Source organism: Antennarius striatus, chromosome 15, assembly GCF_040054535.1.
Source record: "Antennarius striatus isolate MH-2024 chromosome 15, ASM4005453v1, whole genome shotgun sequence".
In the NCBI taxonomy this organism is placed as follows: Eukaryota; Metazoa; Chordata; class Actinopteri; order Lophiiformes; family Antennariidae; genus Antennarius; species Antennarius striatus.
The window spans coordinates 14,418,710-14,444,660 of NC_090790.1; the positions used below are offsets into that span (position 1 = coordinate 14,418,710).

Sequence of the window (25,951 nt, forward strand, 5' to 3'; positions counted from 1 at the left end):
GAGCTCGGGCCGGGGCCCCCCAGACCTGTAGGCGCGCCTCTGGTGGCGCAGCCAGGAAAGAAAAACGCGCAGCAGGAAGCGCAGAACGCGCGTTGATCTGCAGACATGAAGTTGGTCCAGGTGCTGGGGGTTCTTTTTATGCTGTGGTTCCGGACTGACCGAACGGAAGCCGCACGGGGGACCCAGAACTGGGCAGCCGCGGTCCCTCGTCTGTCCACGGTGGTCCGCCGCGTGGACCGGCGCTTTCTGTCCGTGGCCATCGGTGCCGGTCTGGCGGCAGATGAGAAGTTCATGTACCTCCTGAGGTAGGTGGAGCGGTTGGTGCTCTGGGCTTTAAGGGTTTCTATGAGGGTTTAATTCTACCGGATTTAATTCATAAGAACCCGCGGCTGACAGGTGCCGGTATTTGACCTGATTGTTTTATACCAGGGAAAAGACGGGACAGTTTGAACAGAAGTTTTTCCCAAGTCAAAAACTTTCACAAGGATCATCAGTTAATACATAATATGATATATAAACTTAAATATTTCAACTACATTTCATTTAAAGGAGTTTATGAGCTGTGCTTTTGGGTGCAAAATGATTTGACCGTCGTTGTGTAGCAGGTTTATTGGTAAAAAAAACAAAAACACACATATATATATATATACACTGTATATATCTGTACAAACCAAGCCACATTAGAACATTTTCATAGATCAGTACAAAACGTATTAATGTGTTTTCACCAAATCTACCTTGTCCGTTGAACATGATGAATATAACGTGGTGTCCAATGTTTGAACAACTGTATTATTAATTATTATTATTTTCTCAATGTGTTTCATGTCAAAAACACTGAATGGATTAAATAACTGTCTTAGAACGAGGAATATGTCTTTGCATAGCAGAGCTCAAATGTAATTATTTTTGCTGTTATTTGCTCAATATCTTGCTGATGATTTTTTTTTTTTGGTGTTATATATTTAATAAATGTCCTGTTTTGTCTCTTAGCTCACCAAAGCTAAGAACACTCACCAGAGCGTTGACTCCAGCCTTACTCCGATTTGGGGGGACCAAACAGGACTTCATGGTGTTCACCCCTCAGAAGTATCAGCTGGACTCTGGTTACACTGCAGGTAGCAGTTTGTGATGTTATCACGGGGTTTGAATGGGATTAAATAAAATTTATTACATTTTTTTTTCTTATCAACATGTCAGAGAAGTTCAGAAAAATCAGGAAGTACCGACAAAAAAAACAAAAGATTAGTCTGGTATTTGGGCAGGTTGTTCCTCCAGCAGCATTCAGGTAATTCCATTCAAACTAACTGAACCAGGTTGTGAGAGGTGAGGCCGGAAAGTGTCACCAGTAGGTCTGCCAGAAATTCAAAATGAGATCACAGTCTCTCATTCCATTTACCAGAGACCAATGAGTGATTTTAAAAAATATATTGTATTTGTTTAGAGATTCTCTTGTTCAGAAAAGTGAAGTGTGATTTATCTGCGTCAGACTCGACCGATCTGTTCTAGTATCAAAAGTCTAGGAAGCAGGAGGAGGTGCTGAAGAACTTAATGTTCATAATCATGTTCATTTTGTTTCTGCAGCTTTGCTGCTGCCAGTATATTCAGTAAACCTCCAGAGAAGCTGCTAACGGACTCTGATTACATGGTCTGAGAAAGAATTCCTTACATTTTGAGGTGGATACAGATGTGATTCTTGATCAGTTTCTTCAATATTAATAATAATAGTCATTATTATTAATAGGTTAATAAGATCTATAATGGATCAATACTAAATCAAATTCAGTCATGTTAAAGACTAAACTGGTAAATGACACTGATGTCTGTTGTCAGAAAATACCTGCAATGAAAAGCTGCCGCAATGGCTGGAGGAGAACCTGAAGAAAGACTGGGTGAAACAAAAACTCCAAAAAATGATGATGACAGAAGATCTGCAGAGGAAGTACCAACAAATAAAGTTCACAGGTTTGGGTTTTCATGCTTCATGATAAATAATCAGGTGACCTTGATTTGATTACTTACTGTTGGCTAGAAAACCTCTTGGTTGCTTTTGGTCTTGAATCACATTTTAAATTGGCTCTTGTTTGATACACGAGAAACATCCTGTCCTTATATGCTGATGACACCCTGCTTGACATACAGTATGTTTTTGTTTTACTGCTGTCAGCCCTAGAAATCAGTCACCTGTATTGATATTTCCCACATTGTGTTACAGTTAAAGTTTTTTGAGATAAGAGCCGTCGCTATGTCCGTATTTATGTTTGAAAAACAAGCAAAAATCCGAGACACGAGCCATGCTTTGAGACATCGCCGCTAGTTGGATAGATACAACATCGGCTGAGACCGGATCTCGTTCTCCTTTGCTTTTCATACTTTATCGTTTTTTACGTAAACGTGATTTTTTACGTAATATATATTTAATTAAGCTAGAAAGAAGAAGAAATAGAAGAATTAGAAAGAAGAATAGAAGAAATAGAAATAAAAGAATTAGATATAGAAATAGAAGAATTAGAAAGAAGAAGATATTTAATTATGCACAGGTAAAGTATGCATGTCTGTTGGTTGATTTAAAAAAAGGTTTTTTTTTCATAATTTAGAGGGTTTGGGGCTTTTTTACAAGGCTGGAACAGATTAAAATGATTTTAGTTTTTCTTTAAATGGTGAAAATTTGTTTGAGTTACGAGTTGTTTGACTTACGAGCTCGGTCACAAATTTACCTGGAACTCAAGGTCCTACTCTATTTGTAGCCTGATTTCTTCCTGTCCTGTGACAGAGAACACGGTCGATATGCTGCACTCCTTCGCCAACTGCTCTGGGATGGAAATGATCTTCGGTCTCAACGCTTTGCTCAGAACGGCAAACAACAGCTGGAACAGCAGCAACGCCCAATTACTGCTGGACTACTGCCAATCCAGAAACTACAGCATGTCCTGGGCGCTTGGCAATGGTATCACCTGTGATCATCACTTTTAAACAACAGTTATAATTTATCTTTTATGTAGGAAGAAAACTGTAATTGAAGAAAGAAAAATGATATGCTAACGGCGCTGTACTGTCCTCTTCCTTATCCAAAGAAGAAGTAAATCACCTGTTTGTCGTTACCAAAGCGATTGAATATTGAGTTTTCTGTAAGAATCTATAGCTGGCTATATAAACTAATATGAATTTAAAGTTTCAACTATTCTCATCCAAAACAGTGAAAAAGACGAGTCCTCTCCAAAATACAGCTTGACTAATAAACCCTTTGCATGGTGATGTCATGTATGTGACAATGCCTTATTTAAAGTTGACACAAAAGATTTAACTCTCCATTAATGAGGACATCGCTGGCTGCGCGTGTACTAACATTAACATTAGTTTCAGTCGATGTGCTTTTGCTTTGGCTTCTGTTCATTAATTACAAACATTCATCAGATATAAGATGTTTATGGAGTTACAGTAATCCCTCACTACTCGCAGTTAAGACATTCCATGATCACCTGTGAAAAACGAAGTTCCGCGATATTATTTATTGTAATTTAAACGTTTATGAACCGTCCCCAGCATTAAACCACCTTGTATCTGTATTACCTTATAGACTTTTGTACAAAGGAAAAGTTGCAGGAGGAAACGTGTGTCAGAATGCAACACACACACGGACACTGTCAGCCAATAGAATGCGCATACGATATCACGTGACTACCTACTGAAAATCCGCGATATAGTGAAGCGGGAATACGCGAGGGATGACTGCATTTGATTGGTGGGGTGTCAGACTGTGGTTTCTATGACATTGTGTGTTTGTCTTCAGAGCCGAACAGCTTTGTGAAGAAAGCTGGGATTCGAGTGGATGGATTTCAGCTCGGTCAGGATTTCATCCACCTCAGGGAGATCCTGTCAAAGACCAAGTTGTACCGCGATGCTGGACTGTATGGACCGGACATCAGTCAACCCCGAGGCCACGGGACATACCTGCTGGGGGGGTGAGAGGTCACATGGGGGTATTTATACGCAGGTTAAACAGCAGAAATGTAGTGTTTCTGTCGTCTCAGTGAATAGCAGATCAACATGAGCTTCTCTCTGAGGGTTTCTTGTTGATTCTGAGATAGCCTCTCACTGTAAATACAGATAAACCTCGTTTTACGTCGTTTATTGGTTCCAGGAGATGTGACGATAAGTTGAACAACAACAATGCATTTTGAATTGACTAATCTACAGGTTAAACTGAAAATAAACATTCCCAGTTCTTAACTGTACCTTATTAATGACTGCACTTTAAATAATATTTACTTACAAATAAATAAACTTTATTTTTTAATACAGTACAGAAGAAACATCCTTATCTCGTCTTTAGTCGCTTCTTTGGCTTCACGAGTCATTGGGGTTACTGGAACCAATCCCAGCTGAATACGAGCTAATAATTTATTATTATATATTTTTATTTATTGTATATTCATTCATTCATTTTACGAGTAGCTTTATCAGCTTTGCGGGTTGCTCCTGCAACCACAGCTTTGCGGGGTTGCAGGAGCCTATTTCAGCAAACTTACAGATGAGAGGCGGGGAGACACAGTAACATGATATTATTTGCAGTTAACTAGTCATTTTATGATTCCAATATTTGTGTCAGACAGACTTAAATTCCAGTAAAATGATGTAAACTTGGTTTTTATTTTTACTTGTATTTATTTTTGTAAACCAAAATATAATTGAGAACAAGGTAACTCAAAACGATGTAAGCCATGGTGAACCTGTACTGTATATCACAACCAGCCGCTGTGTGCCCTCGCTGTAGGTTCCTGGAGACTGGAGCGAAGGCTTTGAGCGCCTGCACCTGGCACCAGTGAGTTCAGCTTTAAATCACAACTTTAGAATCATTAGTAAAAATAAAAGGAATACAAAATAATTAAAATGCTTTAGAAGAATGTTTAAAAAAAATCCACATGTACTGACTAGTCTTTATTCGGACGTGTACCACAACCTTTGTCCTCCTGAGTCGCTCCTGAGTAGTGTATACTTCATTTTTGTACTCAAAGACTTCACAAAACTACACATTCTTTTTCTTATTTAATTAAAACATGTTAAATTCATGTTCTTTAAATAACCAAAGTCACAGATACGGATGTGGTTTACGCATGAGAATGTTTCATTTTTAACTGTTCACCCTCTGCTGGTTCGTAGTTATTACGTGGATAGCAAAAACACATCCCTGGAGGATTTTGTGGATCCCGACGTTCTGGACAGTCTGGCCTTAAAGATCAATGAAGTCCTGGGGGTAATCAAGTCTCAAGGACACAACAACACCTCAGCATTTGGGATATAAATGTTGAAGCTCAGATTTCTCCTCCTGGTTCAGATAGTGAAGCAAGAGTCGCCAGGGAAAAGGGTGTGGCTGGGGGAGACGGGCTCGGCCTACGGAGGAGGAGCTCCGGGACTGTCCGACACGTTCGTAGCAGGATTCATGTGAGTTCATGTGAGTCGAGTCCAAACAGGGGTCAAGAGGTCACTTTATATTCAGAAGAAGTGATAATGAAGTGTATGTCTTTAAGTTTGGGCTGCCGGTCAGACTATCAGTGTAAAGAAATGTGGTGTCTCTGATGAATGCCTGCCAGATCGGGTTTTCTCAGGAGTACTAGTTGTAGTTAATAGAGTTTACTGATTACCCATTAGCCCCAGTCTCATGACAACCCTTGAGTTAGTGCTGCAGCATGCAACGAGCCTCATGTTTATAGAGTATGGGTAACATTAAAGAATCTTATATCAAACATAGATAACACAGAACATAACACTTCTTTGTTAAATTAAAAGTTTCAGATCTGAAATGTGCTATTAGTCTATAAAAAACATGTTTCAGTGCATTTAAAAAGTGTTTTCATGTATTCAAAACACGTTACACTATATTTTAAATACGATAACATGTATTTGTCAATGCATTTAAAATGAAATTCACTGTTTTTAAAATGTGTTGCATTGGATTTAGTCTACATTTCCATGTTACTTTCACATTATGAATCTGCGCCATCCACAGGTGGTTGGATAAACTGGGCCTGGCAGCCAAACTGGGTGTGGATCTTGTGATGAGGCAGGTGTTATTTGGCGCTGGTTATTATCAACTGATTGATGACAACCTGGATCCTCTTCCTGTACGATTTCTTTACTCTTTTCCCATTCAGTTAATCTCTAAATGTTAACTCAAAATGTGTTTGTTAAAAGGAAGTAGATTCTGTCTAAGAAATTCTCAAATAGAAAGTAGACAAAATGTTTACTTGAGTAGTTTTAAAAGTTATTTCCAGCCTTCATGTCACCAGATTTCAGACTAAAATATTAATAATTTAAAGTTACTTTAGCTAATTAAAATGTTAGCACAAGAATGCATTACTTTCAGAGTTTTGCAAACAAACTGGAAAAGTCAAGTAACCATCATCTGCCCTGCAGCAAAGAGCAGATATTATACAGATGTGGATTAGCATAGCTAAACAAATATCCAGAAATTTCGTACTGGAGATGAGGAGACCAAAAACAGATAAGAGAGTAAATTTTTTTTTAACGTCACCTCCTTATTTTGTTCATGTTTGTATTGTTTCATGCTTTGTAACTGCTAGTTGTCTCTTGTTTTAGGATTATTGGTTGTCTCTTCTCTACAAGAGACTTGTTGGACCGGAAGTTTTGGAAATCAAATCAGCAGGAAGTAAAAGTATAAGACTGTATCTTCACTGTGCAAACAGAAACAGGTCCGTATTCTGGGAGGTCACATGTTATTATCATATGATGCAGACGCTTGACTCCCTTTTCCTCCTGCAGCTACAGAAGCGGAGCGGTCACGCTGATGTCCATGAACCTGAGCAACAAGCCGGCAACCATCACCGTTCCTGCACTTGCCTCCTCTAGAACAGTGGAGGCTTTTGTTCTGGAGTCGGACCAGCCGGGGGAGGAGGGACTCCGCTCCAGGTGCCGGACAGTGAACCCATTAATCCCTGAATTAGTCTGAAATCTTCTCTTCTTGTGTCATGTGAAAAATTACTGGCTCTGAATATGAGCCTCAAGGCGACTGTTCAGTGTGTTTCATCCATTTACTCTTGTCGTGTATCAGCCTGAGAATGGTTGGTTACCTCATCCGTGTTTGTTTCACTTTTTGCACACACAATAATATAATTTATTGATTATTCTAAAATCTGGTTTAAAAATGGTTCACGGGTCTTGGAGGTGTTGATTTGATTTTTTTAGATTGTGTAAACATTAATGACTATCATATTGTTGTTTATCCTCTTCCACTAATCCTTTATTTAACGTTAGTCTGTGTTTTTGAGTATTAATTTTTTTAGTATCAATATCAGCATGGATTTGGGTGCTGATCATTTTCACAAAATTTAGATAAATTCTCCTGTTGAAGAATCTTTCAGTTTGTGGATGGAAAACCGACTACAGTACATCTGTTCACAGCGCCCCCTAGGGACTTTATGAGGAAACATTTGTTAGATAAAATCTAACAATGTCTTCGATGTTAAAATATTGAATCTTAGGGCCTCAATTCATCTTCTTAATATATATTTAGAAACTAACATGACACTGGCAGATGTATGAACTGACGTCCGTCTTTTCTCTGAAGTTTGATAAAGCTGAACGGAGACGTGTTGAAGATGGTGGATGATAAAACTCTTCCTGACCTTCGTGGACGACTCCTGCCTCCGTCTGAACATCTGGAGCTTCCTGCTTTCTCCTTGGCCTTCTTCGTCATCACAGACGCTCAGGCTGCAGGCTGCACCTGACCACGCCCACCTGATGACATCAGCTGTCATCACAGAGACAAGTGAAGGTGACAGCTGCTCATGATTGATGACATAACTGCACTCAAGCCTGGGACTTTGGGGACTTTGTACTGTATGCTATTTATTTCTTGTGGTTACATAATGTATATAATGGGACCTTTAGAAATAAAGAAATTACATCTCAGCTTTGTCATTTTTCCTTTTTTATTAAAACTCAAACATGATGCTTCATCCAAAACTGCAGCAGCTTGTGTTCAGTTTATTATTCCTGTTCCTCCCCATGTGTGATGATGTAACAGAGAGATTTGTAATCCAGGTTTCCTGCAGCATCGATGTTGGATGATTGGAACATCTGCTTCACCTGCAGTTCAATAACTTTTTGTTAACAGTTGCGTCAAATATCATGGAAAGATCTCCTGTTGTAGTTTCTCTGCATCCTACAGTTGACGCTATGTTATAATGCTAATCCAATGTTATGCATGTGTTAGATGACTTGAGATATTTCTACAGATTAATCTACAAATATATTTTATGTCATCTAACTGAAATAAAAATTCAAAAAACATTTTAAAGTAGTGTTTGTAGCAGAACTTTTAATTGCTGCAACTTTAAATGCATTAAATATTTCATTCTTTTATAATTTCATACGTTACTTTGAAAATGGTGATTCTGCATATGAAATCCTTAATCCTTTTAGCTGAGGATGAAAACTTAAAGTTTCTTTACCTCCTCTTGTGTAAACCTGTCTGCTTGTGTCATCAGCAGGTCCTGTAACCTGCAAAAAAAAAAACCTAATTTCTTTCATTTCTTTTAACATAAAAAGTGAAAAATCTATCTGCGAAATTGAACTTACTCATCTTTGTGAATATAGCCTTTGGCTTCAGGATCAAACATTTTGAAGGCGTTGAGGATGGTGTCTTCAGGGTCTGTACCTACACATGACAACCAAAGGCAAACATTGGATCACACGTCATGTTTCTCTTTCTCTTTTCAATACAAGAAAATAGTTGATGGTTTTTGTCCATTATGATCTAGCCAGTTTAAGTATGAGGTCAACAGGACTGTTGGAGGATTGCTGTCTTGAGGCGACAGAAGTTGATTTTGATTTTTTTCATTAACAACGCACACATGCACTCTGCTGGTTGCACATTAGTGATGCACAGACTGGCTGTGACATCACATTTTCATCAACCTGAAATGAGGAGGTCAGCTGGACTGTGTGGGACTTTCTGGATGTGTAGAAAAACTAACAGATTATGTCAGCCACCTGTGTCTCATCAGTTGTCAATCAGTTTGATCACTGTTCTGGTGGATCTTCAGACTTTGATCAGGGTGTATCGCTAGACCCATCTCTCTCACACACACACACACACACACACACACACACACACACACACACACACACACACACAAACACACAAAGGGATGATGTTGAAGGTTCTCACCGTGCAGCTTTTCTCCAAACAGGTTGAGGAACATGGTGAAGTTGATGGGACCCGTGGCTTCTCTCAGCATGTCATCCAGTTCATTGTCCTTCTCGTTGAGTTTACCTGAGGAAACATCAATTGTCACCACTGGTTCACGCCTGGATGACAGCCCAATAATACAAGTCAGAACCACAAACCCAGAGACGCATAAGTGTCCTTGAGATCTTCTTTATCGATGAATCCGTCCCGATTCTGGTCAATAAGTGTGAATGCCTGAATGACAAAGAAACCTGTGTTATTATAAAATGATCACTCAGAATTGATCTCTTATCTAACAATTAATCAATGATGAATGATAATATAGTGATTGTAAAAAGGATTTTACCTCCTTGAATTCTTGGATCTGAGTTTGTTCAAACATGGAGAAAACGTTGGATGAGGCCCTCTGAGCTCTCTTGGCACCTCCTTCCTTCTTCTTTGTCTTTCTGCTGGCCTGAAACAATGTGTGCATCATGTGATTACACTAAAGATTTTATACAGTTTAAAATCAAAGGAGAAGCAGTGCTGAACTGGGAATTCCAATCTTAAATGTTGCTCAAAAAGAAATAAAATTACTCTCAGCTATTTAAAAGTGAAAAATGTAATATTGCCATTGTTATTAAAATTTCAAATATTCTTTGACATAAAAAAACAGTTTTTCTTATTGTGTATTGCAAAGCCAGTGAATACTTATGATTAGCCAATAAGCACAATAAATACAAAATATTTAGAAAAAGTGAAAGCTTGGCATTTATTATTCTGATTAAGTATTAGCATTTAAATATAAATGAATTCAAAAATGCAAGAATACTTGCAGCAGGTAATAAAGGTGAATCCATTTATTTTATATACTGCTGGGAAGCTCAAGAATTTCTGCAAACAGTTTAGTAAGGTCACAAAAACATGCAGAAATAAAGTGTAGTTTACAATAGGTAGAAATAAAAACTCACGAAAATACTCAAATAGATAGTTTTCAAAATGTGAGCAGGTCTCATCACTTTTACTGTGAATTTTCTATCCATATGTGTTGAATTATAAAGTACAGTGTAACAACCAAATGTTGTGTGTTTGAAAATTAACTGTTAAAGAAAAGTTTTTAAAAAATTCAAAATATCCATAATGAAATGTAAAAGTTCTTATAGCAGCTGATTAAGTTGGAATTAATTACTTTATTTGCAGCCAGGAGGCTTCTGGATTTCACACAGATGTCAATAACGCATCATAAATACTTACTTATCAATATCGATAAACAAACACAAATCAGCAGCAAAAATACAAAATATTTGCACTCAAATATAACAGTGGTGAGTGTATATCTTCTAGTGAAGTGAATTCTAAACACGCTGCGTGGATTTGATGGGCCTGAGCTGATCCCACTTACCATAGTCTTCTGACGGTTCTCTTCGATGCTGCTGGTTCGGTCCAGTGACCTGGGCAGACAGTTTAAATACAGCAGCTATCTGTGATGATGATGATGGTGTGAATGAAGATCAGTCCTCATGGACCAGCCGGTGTCGAGGTGGGACCGGCCAAGTTCCCCCTACATGGTCAAGAGTGCTAGTTCTGGTTCTCCGGAGGCCCAGCAGCAGCTGCTGGTCTGGACCTTTTAAAGTGTTTCTATTTCAGTGTTTCACTGGTGGTCCGATGACGGTGTCAGGCTTTTAAATGTAGGTTTTAAATATGATAGCATACAAATATATATCACTTGTTTCTGGGTCCAATGGTCTGTTTTTCAGAGTGTCTTCCTTTTGTGGATCAGCTGAAATATCTGATGAGAACATATCTAAAAGCTCAAATATAAGTTCTTCTGCTTATGAGTGACGTTTTATTGCTCAACAGATTTTTTCAACTTTGAAACCTCATTTGAACATGTACTGATAATGATAAAAAAACGTCACACAGATTGATTTTCCCCCCCTTTTTGTGTCACTCTCATGAGAAGTCCATTCACGTGTTTTATATGGAACATAGACGGTCTTTAGTTTCTGACGTATCCTCAATTTCTCCGGTGAGTCTCTAGTAGATGTTGTTCTGGATATAAACTACAGACATGAAAATTAAACTTTAGTTTTAAATTGAAATCTAAAAATAATAAGATTTGTAGAAAAATCCAAGTATTAAAACATACACACACAATATATATATATATATATATATATAGAGAGAGAGAGAGAGTTAATAAATATGTAATGGTTGGTGTATTAAAGTTTTATTCTCCATACAAAGAAGAAGACAACTGATGTATGTTATAGTAAGTGAATTTTCTGGTTTTACTCACGTTTGCGATCACCAAACTGTTTTAGAAGCAGTTTCATTATAAGTCACACGATGACGCTATAGTCACGCAGTCCAGCGGCTCCCATCACGCATCAGTGAGCTATAACTACTGTGCATTCACTGTCAAATAACATTTTATTTTTTAGCGATGGAAGAAGTACTTAGAAATTTTACTAAAATAAAGCATAGTAGTACAAGAGCACATAAACGCTCCTTTGTAAATAAAATGAATTGCACATTAAGACTGACTTGACGGTAAAATAAGTAATAGTACTTGTACAAACTGGTTAAGATCTAAATAAATGTTGGCTTCTAATAATTTCCATCAATTTTACCCACATCAGTTGCAGTAAAGCACAGATGTCCGCAGATCAGCAAACCTTGAACGCGTTGCGATCATATCGCTGTAACACTACACTACCCACAACCCCCTGCGTTGAGCCATGTTGTAGGAAATCCGTTTGCGGCGGATTATTGTAATCTGGACGACACCTCGGATCACGACCAAACAGCAGCGGCCCGTGACAGATGCACCCGTCCCGGAATAAAGGGATAAAGTCGGGATATGATCTGACGCTCCTGAAGGCATCACCGGCGGAGCGCGAGCCGTTTCCTGGAGCAGCCGACTCTCCTGACAGCGGCTCCGCAGCCCCGCCACACAGACGGACGGGAGCACCTTGAATTTGTTAGTTGAAGAGCTCTCCCCCCCCTGCTCCCACTTTCTCCCCCCACCCCCCTTCGAAGAGGTTTAACTCCAGCCCGGCCCGGCTCACCTCGGACCGGCTCGGCTCGGTCTCCCGGTCTACCGCCGCTCCGAGCCGCTCGCAGCAGCTAGCACCGCTAGCCCAGCACGCTAGCTAGCTAGCCAGGAAGGAATTTGGAAGTTTAGTCGTGAATTCGGGACGTTAGCCAACCGCAGCTCGCCAGGAAGGAGGATGTCGACGAAAGACCAAAACAAACAGTCCACCACCGACCGACCCATTAAAGGTAGGATGCGTCGGAGTTCGTTTCGGCAGCAGGAAGTTAACGGGGACCGCTGTCAGAGCTAGGCGGCTAGCAGGCAGGGATGTCAAGTTAGCCCCGTTCATTTTATTCTCTCAGCCCGGGGGTCACCGGGGGGTTACTACCGCTGTCCACATCATCAGTACGAGGCAGGGAGTTTGTCAATCCAGGCTCTTGCTAATCAGTTAGCTTAGCAGTCCGGACTGCCACATGTCAGCTCTGGTTGACATTCAGCTGTTACAAGATCAGGTTCGCCCGGGGGAACCGGGATCTTACCGGGGAACAAAAGCCGCATTGTTCCGTGAAGGGATTCGTTTTAACGGTGGCTGGAGAAACGTTTTGGTTGTGGATGTTAAAATGCTGCAGTGTGTGTGTATGTGTGTGTGACAACCCCTCCCAGCACAAGAGATGAGCTGTTTGAAGTTTAATTTTTAAAGACGAGATCATTATAATTATGACATCTGTCAGTGGTTTTTGATTGCACAGAAATGTGAGATGTCATCGTAGTTTGTGAAAGTGAAATGATCACCCAACATAATATATATATATTTATATATATATATATATGGCTTTCAGCAGCTCTGATTTTACCACGTTTCATTTCTCCTTGGTCGACATATTCTCTTGTGAGATGTCATCAATCTTACATCAAGTGATTCAGAATGAGATTGAGGTTTTATGAAATCCTGCCTGGTCCAGACGATGAAGTTGTTCTGGTAGAAAATATGATTAAATATGTTTTATATCTTTAACACCATTCAAACAGACAATCCTCCTCACGTTGTGGATTTATGACATCATCACCTGGACTAACTTTCTCAGAACGACTTAAAACTGTCCTGTACAACGCCCACTTAGACAACACACTTTCTGACTGTAATGGAATGTGTGTATTTAGTCAGTGCCGTGTGAGTGTTTATTTAAGCAGCAGGTTGGTCCTGTCGTGTGTCTGGGTGAAGGGCAGCCATGTTTGATTGGCTCTGAGGGTTAGGAAGGCTTAGGGGTGTAAAGCTGCAGGATAGCACCATGCCGTTAAAGCTGCCCTCTGAAAGGCCGCTGGCCGGAAAGGAAGTCGGATCTTCTGTTGCCCTCGTCTGTTCAGACTCGACACCGGCATCGCTGTAGTAACACCACAATACACATCAAATGCAAAATAAATCTCTAAATGACCAACATCGTCTCTTTTCATGTACCAACGATAAGGTAATGCCAGTCTTTTGGCAAATAAAAGCCTACTCCAAAAGCTTATGTTTGACCAACAAGATTTGTTTGATTGATAGGCCGTCATCTCCACGTCGAGAAACTTGGAAAGAGAAGTTGGTCCTGCTTCTCCCATTCAACCTTAAACTCCTAGCATGGCAGAAAGGAGGTGCAAGAAGTCAGTGATTAGATCAGTTTGATTTGAAAAAAAAAGAAAGAAAGCTAGTTGCTGGTAGCCGCTGATGTAGGGAGGCCGCTAATTCAAAGACAAAGAGAAGTCAGCAGAATACGTCAACCGGTTTGGGAGACCTTGGAGCTCTTTACCTGCAACACAGAGGAGGGCCGTCATTGAGACGCCGCAGAGTTGATTCTCACTGGCTCTGTGTTTGTATTGTGCAACAAAAAGGTTGTTGCACAATGTGTTTTGAGTTCTTACAGCTTCACACAAGGAAACTGGATGTCAATACTGAAGTTATATACTGTACAGCTTCTGTGTGCAGTTGACACATCAAGAAACGTGTGAAATGTGTTGCAGTAACCAATCAAATTTAATTTCTTATTCTCTTTAGAAACCAGGTGAAATAATATTGAGTAGGTTTCTGTCAGTCAGGTGATTGTTGACAGCACAGGCCCCACGACGGAGCTCCACGTGGGGCTCCTTCTTGTAGTGCTCTGAGCCCAGATCGGTTTTTCTGCTCTATTTCTTATTGATGCAACTTAGCCATTTCTCCATATGAAGTGTGTTTGCTCTAAAAAATAGTGGCTGCACAGAGCTGGTCTTTCACCTTGGTGGTCTATTTAACTGAGACTCTGAAAGCAAACCACGACACACTCAACGGGTCATGTAACTCACCTTGAACTGGTTTAGCACCAGCTCGTCAGCAAGGAAACCATTCATGCTCAACAACAGATCTGTGTTTGGACAGGACGGTGCAGATAAAGATCAAGAGTTGTGAAGTGAGATGTCACCGACAGGAAGTGGTTTTTAAATTATCTCCAAAAGAGATGCACTATTCCCCTGACAATCATAGAGAGCAAAAAAAAATCCAAAATGATTATTATTCATCGATTATTTTGCACCGGAAACAGTCATTGTTAGCTGTGCTGTTTGCTATTCACACAAATATGAAGTCAGTTTCAGGTCGTTTCAAATCTTTAGGAGAAGTAATCACATTATTTCTCATCATAACCAACATTAAATATTTACCGGGCTTACAGAGATGATTAATATCAGCTCACTTCTTCTTTCTCTGTCTGACTCGCTGCACTAACGACATTCTGCTTCAGTAAATTTACAGAAAAGAGCAGACGACTCTTCATTCTTGTGAAGCAGCTGCTTGAGTAAAAACCAGTTGAGCTATTCCTCCAGATTCTTCCTCTCTGACAGATTTTCAGGAATGAGGCCTTTTGGTATTTCCTGCAGGGCCTGGTTTTTGCTGCCATACTTTCCGTCTTTGTCTTCAGGTCGAGTGTCGACACGCTGGAGGAGGAATTTCTCTGACTGATCTCAGCGCAGAATCTTAAAAAAAGTGTTTAGAGTTGCTCTGAGAGAATCATGTGACCAAAAGAGTTCTAAACCAAACAGAAATATGACGTCAGATTATACGACTACCGTCAAGGACAGTATTATTAAAAATTTTCTGGAAGTCAGTGAAATAATGCGGAATCTAATTCATCAAATTCAAATTCTAGATATAAATCATAGGTTTTAATGAATAATCAGGCTTAGTGGGCAGTTTGAAAGGAAACATCATTTTGAGACCTGTGAGGACTACTGACGTGTAAATTACCCAGGATTCAATTCGACATGAATGATTTAATGTGCATGAATACAGAGGATTCAGGTCTGTTTGAGGACGGAGCTACAGGCCCTCTCAGTTTGCTTTTTCGAAGGATTACTAAAACCACAGGATTAGATTTCCTCCAAACTTGGTGGAGGAGTGGGACGCAGGCCAGGAAAGAACCCGTTACGTTCTGGAGCAGGACCAGGAACCTCTGAGAACTCCTCCCCCTTTAAAGAGGAAATTTTTCCATATTTTCCTGTTTCTTAAAAATAATCCATCAATTCTGTTGTAAGACAATCACATATTTGTGTCATGATGATACAAATTCGGAACAGATCCAGATAGTGAAATAATATTTTCAGAATAAATGTTGAACCATATCGTCTTTAATCGTAACAAACAATACTTAAATGTTTTTCATGTTTATTTTTTATCCATTATCTGCTGAGATGATCAATATACTTTTGTACTCCAAGATAAACTAACAGCATTTTTGACCGTTACCATCGTCTCATCTTGATAAAGATGGATTGATGGAAAGATTTGGAGAACATTTAATTCTTTCTGAATAAATGACTCGATGATGAAACTAACTGCTGCGGCTCTAATCAATCGACCCTTCCTGTCCACAGCGGTGCCTTTTCCTCCCGGGACGCGCCTATCGGTCAAAGACCTGTACGTGGACGGGAGGCCCAGCGTGGAGGTGCTGAAGGCCCATCTGGTGAAGGAGGGTCGCCTGGAGGAGGAGACGGCCCTGCGCATCATCAACGAGGGAGCTGACATCCTCCGTCAGGAGAAATGCATGCTGGAAGTCGAAGCTCCCATCACAGGTAACGGCTGACTTAGGATGTATTCCACTGTTTGAGATCGTTTGAGCGTTAGTGACGCGAAACAAAGACGATCCAGCTTGTCTCCGATGCAGCAGCTGTCCTCGTCGACATGTGGCTTAGCTTAGGTATCCAGCCCTCCGCGCCTATTTTTATCTCCTCCTGCTCTGTAACTCCATAGTTTCATCTATTTGTCTGCTTTCTGACTCCGCATTCAATCATAGCAGCAATTTGACTGCGTTTATCTTCTAACTGTTCATCCAGAGCTGGAAGGAATCAATCAATCCATCGGGATGGAAAAATCAGCTCATTATTCACACGATTGCAAAATCTGTTAGTTTGAGCTAAAAGGAAGGGAATGTTTCTTCTTGTTTTATCTTTACCTGTGAACTGATGTCAGTGGGTGATAGCAGTTAGCTGGATGTTAGCCTCTCGCTACATTCTTACAGGCAGCTCTACTGCTGAGCTGCTTTAAGGAGGCGTTACCACATGACGTCACCCTCCTTGTACAGACTGGTTCATGTGTGTGTGTGTTTTTAATATACCCTTATTTTACTTCTGACAAGGAAAACATGTCCTCTTCCTCATCACTTCATCACGTAGGCTGATGTTTTAGTCACACACTAACAAGCAGCCACTTAGGATGTACGCAGCTTTATTGGGTAAGCTAATGAGTGGAATTTGGATTAGAGTTAATGTGATTTGAAGGGTTACATTAATCGATTTAGCTAAAGAGAAAGAACTCCCTTCACCCCCCCCCACCCAGCTATCTTGTTCTGGTCTAGCACCAGTCCCCCCACTGTGTTTACTGGAAATCTGTTCTTTAATGGAAGCAACTGGTGGTGAAATGGAACCTGATTGGTGGAGCACAACCCTTATAGCTTCAGCACTAGTTTTTAAAAATGAAGGTAATGTTAGTGATTGTAATAATAGTAATATTTGTGTGTGTGTCCAGTGTGTGGAGACGTCCACGGACAGTTCTTTGACCTGATGAAGCTTTTTGAGGTGGGGGGGTCCCCCAGCACCACCCGTTACCTGTTTCTCGGTGACTACGTGGACCGGGGCTACTTCAGCATCGAGGTGGGTGACCACAATTCACCACACAAACACACATTTGTGTAGACAAACATGCATGTACACACATATACAGCATGCCTTACTCATACAGCAATCACAGGAAGGAATGGGGCGTGTATTCTGGAAGGAGTGTAACCCAGTTATGGGTGTCTTGACATTTGCTGCTGCCTTGTTAGGATTTCTGGATCTGCTGGAATGGCATCTTCAGACTGGGAGCAGTGATATCCAGTTTCAAAGCCCAGCGAGGAACCGGGTCAAATCGTTCTGGAGCAGCCTCCATGAACCAGATTAATTTAGAAGTCATTAATGCTCAGGAACGAGAATGTGACCCGAATTAGATGAATATTGGATCAGTGTTCTTCCAGCCTGCTTCAACCCTCTTTAACCAGTCAGTTTTGGTGTTCTCCATCCAAATGGAGGTAGTTTTATCTCTTTGTCACACTAATCATGAGGTTCATAAAGAATCACTATCAAGCTGACTCCTCTAAAAGCTTGGAGTTTGTCATGATGGTTTTGTGGAAGCTTTTGTACAGTGGGTGTGGATCGTGGAAGGTTTGTTGTACTTTAAAAGCCTTTCTGTGTGTCTCTACAGTGTGTTCTGTACCTTTGGGCTCTGAAGATCAATCATCCCAACACCCTCTTCCTCCTCAGAGGCAACCATGAGTGCCGGCATCTCACAGAGTACTTTACCTTCAAACAGGAGTGTAAGTCAGCTTCAATCTACAGTGTAAGTCAGCTTCAAACTAGAGTGTAAGTCAGCTTCAAACAGGAGTTTAAGTCAGCTTCAAACAGGAGTGTAAGTCAGCTTCAAACAGGAGTGTAAGTCAGCTTCAAACAGGAGTGTAAGTCAGCTTCAAACAGGAGTGTAAACTTGCTTCAAAAAGAATAATCAAACGTGTAAATCAGCTGTAGATGGGAATTCAAAGTCGGATGAAAGTCAGTTTCAAACATTGACGTCAGTAATCTTCAAATGGGAGAATTAATTGGCTTTGAATGGGTGTAAATCAGCTTTAAGAGGGAGGGTAAATCAGATTTACACCCTCCTTTGGTTTTCTTTTAAACTTCTTCATCCTGCAGGTTTAAGAGTCTAAACGGGATTCCTCTGTCTGGTGTTTATATTTGTGCCCTTCAGGTAAAATAAAGTACTCTGAGCTTGTGTATGATGCCTGTATGGATGCGTTCGACTGCCTGCCTCTGGCTGCTCTCCTCAATCAGCAGTTCCTTTGTGTGCATGGAGGTCTGAGCCCTGAAGTCACCTGCCTGGATGACATACGGAAGGTGAGTGGGGGTGCTGAGCAGTCACAGCAGAGCATACAAATGAATAATCAGACCGCTGCAAACTTTGTTTTTGTGCATAGCTGGACCGGTTTAAAGAACCTCCTGCGTTCGGACCGATGTGTGACCTGCTCTGGTCGGACCCGGGTGAGGACTATGGCTCAGAAAAGACCCAGGAACACTTCTGCCACAACAGTGTGAGGGGCTGCTCTTTTTTTTACAGGTATAACCACTCTGGAAATGCTGCAAATGTTTCCACATGTAGAAGCAGCTGGCTCCGTTAATCTGAGCTGATTAAAGCTTTTACAAACAATGGCTTATCTCTGGATAAGTGACCGCCGGTTAAATCCGCCGCCAGACAGATACTGAAAATAAATATTAGCAGGTCTCTGCTCTGTCTTAATATTTGTACTGCATTTGCAATATTGACACCATGTGGAGGTCAGAGAGAGGGGAAAGCAGCTGCTGCTGCAAAGCCTCTTTTCTCCTGCGGTAGTTTGTTTTAGGAGTTCCAAACCTTCCTCTCTGCTCCTCTAATAGATCTATTAGTGAAGATTGGTTTGATCTGGATGTGAGCTGTCAGAATCCTGTCGCCCACAGTGAAACAGTGTCACCGGTCCTGGAGTTAAGGAACAGAGCTATCATTATAATTCACAGTGTCTATTATACAAGATGCAGTAAACCAGGAGAGTTGCTTCTGAACGAGTTGTTCAGTTGTTCATGGTTAACCTTCGATCACTCAACAAAACAAAGTTGGATGCATTTGACCAAGTTCATGGATGAACAGATTGAGTGAGATATCAGAAATATGACATGGTTTGGTGTTTTGTGAATAGCTAGCGTCAGGCGCTGATCCTAACTGGCTGTCCCAGGGCTCTTGCTGCACCTCACAGAAGCTCGTTCACCTGGGTTGAGAGTTGAATCCAGTTAAAGTTATACACCAGACCAGACAGACAGGGAACACGACCCAACCCTGACGTAGACCAGATTCCACTGTTGCCAAAACCAACATTCCTGCAAGACGGAAACAAGCGGCTGCACTCTGATTAAAGGGAAATAAATGTGGTGTTTTTATATTGTCTGAACAAGCACATCGAATCACATCCGTAAGAGTCCTTTAGGTGACAGCCTGAATCAATCTGATGGTTTTAAGAGTACGGTCAGAGCCGGAGGAGCCGCCTTTCTCTAACACTCTTATCACTCTTTTTCCAGTTACCCAGCAGTGTGTGACTTCCTGATTAACAACAACCTGTTGTCTGTAATACGAGCACACGAAGCGCAGGACGCAGGGTGAGTGAAGCTGATTAGCGTCTGACATCAGTCGTCTGATGATGTCAGAGAGGAGGAGGAGGATTATCATCATCAGCCTTATACAGGACATGATGATGTATATGCAGTATACATAGGCTAACCACATAGGGTGTGTATGCTGGTTAATTTGGTTGGATGTGTGTGGGATGTTGGTTAACCGTACTGTAGAATCAGTGCAGCTGCTGATCAGGGATCAGATTCACTTCGTCCCTAAATGACAGATTTATTCTTTGTGTTTTCCTCCCTTCAGATATCGAATGTACAGGAAAAGTCAGACAACAGGCTTCCCCTCCTTAATCACCATCTTCTCTGCTCCCAACTACCTGGATGTGTACAATAACAAAGGTGAGACAAGTGAAGGATGGTAGCCATGGCAACAGGAGGCAGAGGCGCATCACTTAAATGTAACTGTCTGTGGTTTTTCAGCTGCGGTGCTGAAATATGAGAACAACGTCATGAACATCCGACAGTTCAACTGCTCCCCCCACCCCTACTGGCTGCCCAACTTCATGGATGTGTTCACCTGGTCGCTGCCCTTCGTGGGGGAGAAAGGTGGGGCTCACCAGACAAGACTCACAAATTAAACTTTGACTTTTTTCAAATTAATAAACATTTTGAACTCAGAGATTTTACTGCAAATTCAAATTTTGCTCACATGTGCTCTGAATAATGAGTAATTTTGTGTGTGTGTGTGTGTGTGTGTGTGTGTGTGTGTGTGTGTGTGTGTGTGTGTGTGTGTGTGTGTGTGTGTGTGTGTGTGTGTGTGTGTTATAGTGACAGAGATGCTGGTCAACGTGTTGAACATCTGCTCTGATGACGAGCTGATGTCAGAAGGTGACGACACGTGTGAAGGTAAGAGGAAGTGACATCATCACGAGATAGGAGTGGGTTGACTCTTTCAGATGGTGGATTATGGTTTGTGAATTAATCTGCAGAGACTAAACCTCAGACTGAGAGCTTTTTTTAAAACAAACAAAATGACAAAAAAAAGAAACCCGGTTGATGTCATCTGGCCGTGACTTTGCATCAGACGCTTTGAACCCTTGTAGCCTCGTTTCTCCTTCATAGCCGGTCGACGCCGGTAAAGGAAGCATATGTTCCTCTCCTTTGACCGTCGTTTCGTCTTGCAGGAGGAACTCCAGCCGTCAGGAAGGAGGTGATCAGAAATAAGATCCGGGCGATTGGAAAGATGGCACGTGTCTTCTCTGTGCTAAGGTGAGAACAACCTCCCATCAAGAGCGGTTGATTCGTCAACAAGTCGTCATGAGAATCGTCTTTTAAACTGCTCTAAACAGAGATTCATTTTATATTAATTATGATTCCGTCAAAGATAAGTTGAATAAAAAAAGTTGAAAATGGATTGTCAGACTTTAGAGCGACAGCCTTCTTCCTTTCATCTCGCCCCAGTTTTAATACGAGGCTAATGACTTTATATTTTTTAACACGTGTCCTCTTTTAATCCTGAAGTGTGTCAAAAAAATTGTGATTTGATGATAAATGACTGAGAAAATGTCTCTAAATTATTTTAAGAAAAGTATCACAAGCCCCCTATCCAAAGTCTGTAATTAGTTAATTAATAGTCTCAAAATGAACGTATTCGTTTTATGTTCAGTCCTACTTTTAACACTTTCTAAAAAGAAAAAAATACTTCTTTTAATTACTGTGTCGTTTTAATACTACCAGTGCTGGGTAGGTGAGCTAATCCCAGTTTGGAAACCATGTGACCCACCTTTAACTGGTCCAGATGATCAGGTGTAAACTCGTCGGGTGATCGTTCCGTGTGATGTGGACATGTTGGAGCTGTGATCTCACTGAATCCGAGCGCGGCTCCCTGAGGAACACCCGATCACACCTCAGCTCCAGCGGGCGATAGCTTCACTGATGGCGTCCTGATGTTTCCACAGGGAGGAGAACGAGAGCGTGTTGCAGCTGAAGGGTTTGACCCCGACTGGGACTCTCCCCCTGGGAGTCCTGTCTGGAGGGCGGCGGACTCTGCAGAGCGGTGAGTGAGAATGTAACCGAGCACGCCCCCCCTCACCGAATGCTTGCGGTCGCGCAAACAGCTTGAAGCTAACGTCAGAGGCGTTCGGTGAAAACGTAGTCCTCCAAAGACAGAGAGGCTGAGGCTCACCTGATTTAAAGTTCACACTGAGCTGTCAGGATTTTCTTTTTGTCTTCATCAAACATTGCAAGCTTTGATATTTTCTTAATTTTTCAATTGGAATAATGATGGATCCAAATAAAAATCCAGAGCCAATCAGACCCTAAATGTTTGGCTGGTTCCAGAACTCTGGATTTAAGATTTTAATCTTTAACTTGAATGTAATTTAAGGGGGACTGCTGGGCCTCTGGTGGGGAGATGAACTAAGTGAAATTCTAGTTGGAGGGAAACAACACCAGTGGTAACCAAGGTGATGCTATGTCATGTGACCCCATCCTCTGCACTGTGTGCTCTGGATTGTCATGTGACCCTTGTCCAGAGGACGGTGTCTCCGCCCACTAGTCCTGTTCTAGAACTGCTTTAATGAGCCTGACGGACGACATCAAAGCGACAGACGGAAATGGATCTGATGTTGGGCTGTGGGGAGATGGGCTCACCAGCGTGGGCCCCGGCTGGGCTCTAATGACCAGCACCAGATGGTCTGTGGCTGTGGGCTGCTGCTGTAGTACCCCCCCCCCCCCATCAGGAAGATGTTTTTGTTCGTGTCCGAGTTTCCAGCGTGTTTAAACCAGCAGCAAATGATGATGGTGATGATGTGTGTTAAACATGTAGCTCTGCTCTAACATGCGTGTCCGTGTTGGGGGGTGGGGGGGTCTGTGGTTTGACTCCATGTTAACTGACTGATTGCACTGACTCCACTCTCTCTCCATCGGTTCGGGCATGACTCTCCTACTCACAGCCACCGTAGAGGCAGAGGAGGCACGAGGTATGTCTGTCTGGAGCTGTCTGTCTGTCTGTGTCTCTAGCTGTCTGTCTATACCTGTTTGTCTGTGTCTGTAGCTTTTTCTCTGTAGCTGTCTGTCTGTAGCTGTCTGTCTGTGCCTATTTGTCTGTAGCTGTCTGTACCTCTCGTCTGTCTGTATGTCTGTCTGTCTCTTCCTAGCTATCTGTCTGTATGTCTGTTTGTCCTCTGTAGTATCTATAGCTGTCTGTATGTACTGTGTGTCTGTCTGTACCTGTCTGTATGTTTGTCCTCCGCAGTTGTCTATCTGTCTGTAGCTGTCTGTGTCTGTGCCTGTTCTGATTTCATGATATAATGTTCTGATAGATTTCGTCTAGTTTGTGATGTTTTACCAGAGTGAGCCAAGCTTATGCTAATGCTAACATGTTAGCCTTTTAAAGAGACTTGTTTTTGTGCTGGTTGATGTAATTCTATGAGTTGACTAAACTGCAGACTCGTGTGTAACGTGATGATGTTATATTTGTGGGGACTAAAGAGCCTGCTAGCAGATGCTAACCTGATTGTCTTTTTGCTAGTTAACATTTAACATCCTAAAGTCAGTTTCAGCATCACATTTTGCTGCTCGGAAACATTTTCTAACTGTCTTGGTTGCAGTGATTTTTGATTCAAACTATGATTAAAAAACATTTCAATACATGTAAAGAAGAGGGCTCTCTGTTTCCATGGCAACGTTTCCATGTTAACTGAAAGGATGTGAAGAGAAACGAAGAGACAATTAGTGGTCGTATTCGTCCCTGTGGAGCCAGAAGTCAAAGGGTTGTTGCCTGACAACCACAGATTTATAGTTTCACTTTTATTTTTGTACTTTTAAATTTCGAGGCGTCTCAATATTTAAACCAAATTCAGAATTCTGTAATTTGTTTAGTGAGGGAACAACAATGAGAAATCATTTAATAGATGCTTTAATGGGCACATCTGGAATTCTGTGGTGTTTTTAGGTGCAGCTCATTAATACAGCCGTTATAACACAGGATATGATGTTATTTATTTAGATTTATTGTGATGGGGTTTCTGTTGGGGTTTTTTTTATTATGGCGGACAGGCCACATCAGATATGACATCATAAATTATTATCTGCAGTTAGAATGATGAACTGTCCCTTTAATCCGTCTCTTTCTTTTTCTTCATGCTGTCCTCGTCCCGTCTGAAGTAAGTGTCTCTCCTTGTCCCACCGGGAATCTAAACACTTCACAACTGTATGCAGCTGGGACACTTAAATACTCATAAAATACAGGAATCTGAATTTATGGAATTCACACATGTTTAAAACTGGTATCAAGTATTTAGTAATTCACCACTGATTGTAGAAATGCAGTAATTTACTTTCAATAGCCAAAAACGTCAAAATCCATCTTCATCTCCTCCCACCTGTTGAAACTATATTTAAAATAAATTCTAAAAGTGATTTAAAATCAATTATCTATGGTTCAGTTGAGGTTTAAACCGGTTGCTCTTTTTTATGTTGCAGCCATTCAAGGTTTCAACCCGCAGCACAAGATCCAGAGCTTTGAGGAGGCTCGGGGTCTGGACCGCATCAACGAGAGGATGCCCCCGCGCCGCGATGCCAAGCCTCCGGACGCCGCCCTCTCCCTCAACAACCTGCCGGCCAGCACTGGCCCGCCAGACAAGAACGGCACCAACACACAGGCCTGAAGACCCCCACCCGTCCTCCTCCTCCTCCTCCTCTTCCTCCCACGCTCCTCCTTCAGAGCGGGAGGCGTTCAGTCGGAGCTACTCGCCGCTGCGCTTAATTTATTTCATCATCCGCTCAATATCATCGTTCAGGACTGAACGGACCATCAATCACTGCCCAGCAGAGTCCCACCAGGAGGCAGGAGCGCACGCACACACACTCACACACACACACACACACACACACACACACACACACACACACACACACACACACACACACATTGTTTCTTATGCCAATGATAGTGTGACTGAGCTCCAATGAGCGAGTATTGACATTTATATATGTACATTTTAATTGTTCCCTCTTTTCAATGTGATGTTTTTGTTTTTTTTAACACATGCATGGGGGAGCGGGGAGGGCGAGAAAGAGGGAAGATTAAAGGTTATTTTGCTCTGTTATAAATCAGCTTATAAATGGAGATGGATGCTGAGTAAGGAAGTTTGCTTTCTGCATGGTGATGATGATGACAATGATGATGTGGCTGGACCAGCGTAAAAAAAAAAAAAGTTTATTATGGTTTTGGTCGTCATTTCTATCAGTTCTAGTGAAACAGCTGAGACCCTCCAGAGGAGCTGCTCTAAATGGAACGCAGCTTTGGGATTGGTCTCTTTTAATTACATTACCAACCAATGATGCCAAAGTTTAGTCCTCCTGTTAGCAGCAGCTAACGTTAGCATGTCTGTGCCAGCAATGCAGCTTCATGACTTCATGTCATTAATTAGCCTGTTAGACAAGTTGTTGGGGTTTTTGTCTGTCTTGGATGTTAGCTTAAGATTTTTATCAGCGTTAGCCTCAAACACATCATTAGAGCAAACTAACATTTATTTTGCAGGGTGAAAGGATGAATTGAAGTTGAATAGAAATGACGGTCAGAACTGTAAGAGTAAAAAAGAAAAAAAATGTTCTATGAAACCAGAATCATCCAAAACAAAGATGTGAGGAGAGGCAACAGACCTGAGGAAGGTTGTTTGATTTCATTCTTGTGTTTGGGGGAGGTGGGTGGCAGAAGTATGTCGGGAGGGAGGGAGGCCTAATTTCTGAACATATCTCACTGAATGTACAGAAACCATTTAAAAAAAAAAAAAAGATAAATTCAAATCAAGGATTTTTTTTTGTGTTACAGCTAAATTTGAAAAAAGTAAAAAGTGTAATGCGAGGCCTCTCATTTATGTCAATGTTTCACTCCAAATAAAAAACTGAACTGCTTGTGTGTGTGTGTGTTGAATGTTCTTCAAGGACATCAACGTGCGTCTGTCAATCTCAGCGGCGTGGGAGTTGTCGCTTTGTGCTGCTGCAGAAGACGAGAGGCATTGAGCTGCGTCTCCTAG

At 41.4% G+C, this 25,951-nt stretch overlaps 3 protein-coding genes across 9 annotated transcripts; 2 read left to right on the plus strand and 1 right to left on the minus strand.

Annotated features, from left to right (window-relative positions):
• Positions 1–94: 94 nt before the first annotated feature.
• Positions 95–7,891, plus strand: hpse (heparanase). The gene is made up of 12 exons (XM_068334492.1): positions 95–305; positions 994–1,118; positions 1,834–1,965; positions 2,774–2,947; positions 3,791–3,962; positions 4,775–4,822; positions 5,161–5,254; positions 5,336–5,442; positions 6,008–6,122; positions 6,598–6,710; positions 6,781–6,927; positions 7,586–7,891. Exons 1-12 carry the CDS (start codon positions 106–108, stop codon positions 7,743–7,745), a joined length of 1,587 nt encoding a protein of 528 aa, XP_068190593.1. The 5' UTR covers positions 95–105; the 3' UTR covers positions 7,746–7,891.
• A 42-nt stretch (positions 7,892–7,933) lies between these two features.
• On the minus strand, positions 7,934–12,397 carry LOC137608263 (myosin light chain 5-like). 6 transcript variants are annotated; one of them, XM_068334503.1, is made up of 9 exons: positions 11,828–11,906; positions 11,490–11,608; positions 10,593–10,641; positions 9,558–9,665; positions 9,370–9,445; positions 9,191–9,295; positions 8,599–8,677; positions 8,472–8,520; positions 7,934–8,106 (listed from the first exon to the last, which is right to left on the minus strand). In XM_068334503.1, the coding sequence occupies exons 3-9, from the start codon at positions 10,593–10,595 to the stop codon at positions 8,008–8,010; spliced, it is 519 nt and encodes a 172-aa protein (XP_068190604.1). In that variant the 5' UTR covers positions 10,596–10,641; positions 11,490–11,608; positions 11,828–11,906; the 3' UTR covers positions 7,934–8,007. The 6 variants fall into 6 exon arrangements, with proteins under 6 accessions (XP_068190604.1, XP_068190603.1, XP_068190607.1 ...); XM_068334502.1 differs by having other exon boundaries at positions 10,593–11,253; XM_068334506.1 differs by lacking the exons at positions 11,490–11,608; positions 11,828–11,906 and adding an exon at positions 12,262–12,397.
• On the plus strand, positions 11,971–25,337 carry ppp3ccb (protein phosphatase 3, catalytic subunit, gamma isozyme, b). 2 transcript variants are annotated; one of them, XM_068334493.1, is made up of 14 exons: positions 11,971–12,475; positions 16,107–16,304; positions 17,257–17,381; positions 17,971–18,082; positions 18,511–18,656; positions 18,737–18,876; positions 19,866–19,943; positions 20,215–20,309; positions 20,391–20,516; positions 20,739–20,816; positions 21,095–21,179; positions 21,869–21,966; positions 22,865–22,891; positions 24,396–25,337. In XM_068334493.1, the coding sequence occupies exons 1-14, from the start codon at positions 12,424–12,426 to the stop codon at positions 24,578–24,580; spliced, it is 1,545 nt and encodes a 514-aa protein (XP_068190594.1). In that variant the 5' UTR covers positions 11,971–12,423; the 3' UTR covers positions 24,581–25,337. The 2 variants fall into 2 exon arrangements, with proteins under 2 accessions (XP_068190594.1, XP_068190596.1); XM_068334495.1 differs by having other exon boundaries at positions 11,974–12,475; positions 24,405–25,337.
• The last annotated feature ends 614 nt before the right edge of the window (positions 25,338–25,951 follow it).

Coding starts and splice junctions, on each gene's coding strand:
- hpse (XM_068334492.1), top strand. CDS start 106: ATGAAGTTGGTCCAGGTGCTGGGGGTTCTTTTTATGCTGTGGTTCCGG. Junction 4,823..5,160: donor AGCGCCTGCACCTGGCACCA/GTGAGTTCAGCT, acceptor GCTGGTTCGTAG/TTATTACGTGGATAGCAAAA. Junction 5,443..6,007: donor ACGTTCGTAGCAGGATTCAT/GTGAGTTCATGT, acceptor CGCCATCCACAG/GTGGTTGGATAAACTGGGCC.
- LOC137608263 (XM_068334500.1), bottom strand. CDS start 9,686: ATGATGCACACATTGTTTCAGGCCAGCAGAAAGACAAAGAAGAAGGAA. Junction 8,678..9,190: donor GTTTGGAGAAAAGCTGCACG/GTGAGAACCTTC, acceptor TGTCATGTGTAG/GTACAGACCCTGAAGACACC. Junction 8,521..8,598: donor GGCTATATTCACAAAGATGA/GTAAGTTCAATT, acceptor TTTTTTTTGCAG/GTTACAGGACCTGCTGATGA.
- ppp3ccb (XM_068334493.1), top strand. CDS start 12,424: ATGTCGACGAAAGACCAAAACAAACAGTCCACCACCGACCGACCCATT. Junction 17,382..17,970: donor GGGGCTACTTCAGCATCGAG/GTGGGTGACCAC, acceptor GTGTCTCTACAG/TGTGTTCTGTACCTTTGGGC. Junction 18,877..19,865: donor GGCTGCTCTTTTTTTTACAG/GTATAACCACTC, acceptor CTCTTTTTCCAG/TTACCCAGCAGTGTGTGACT.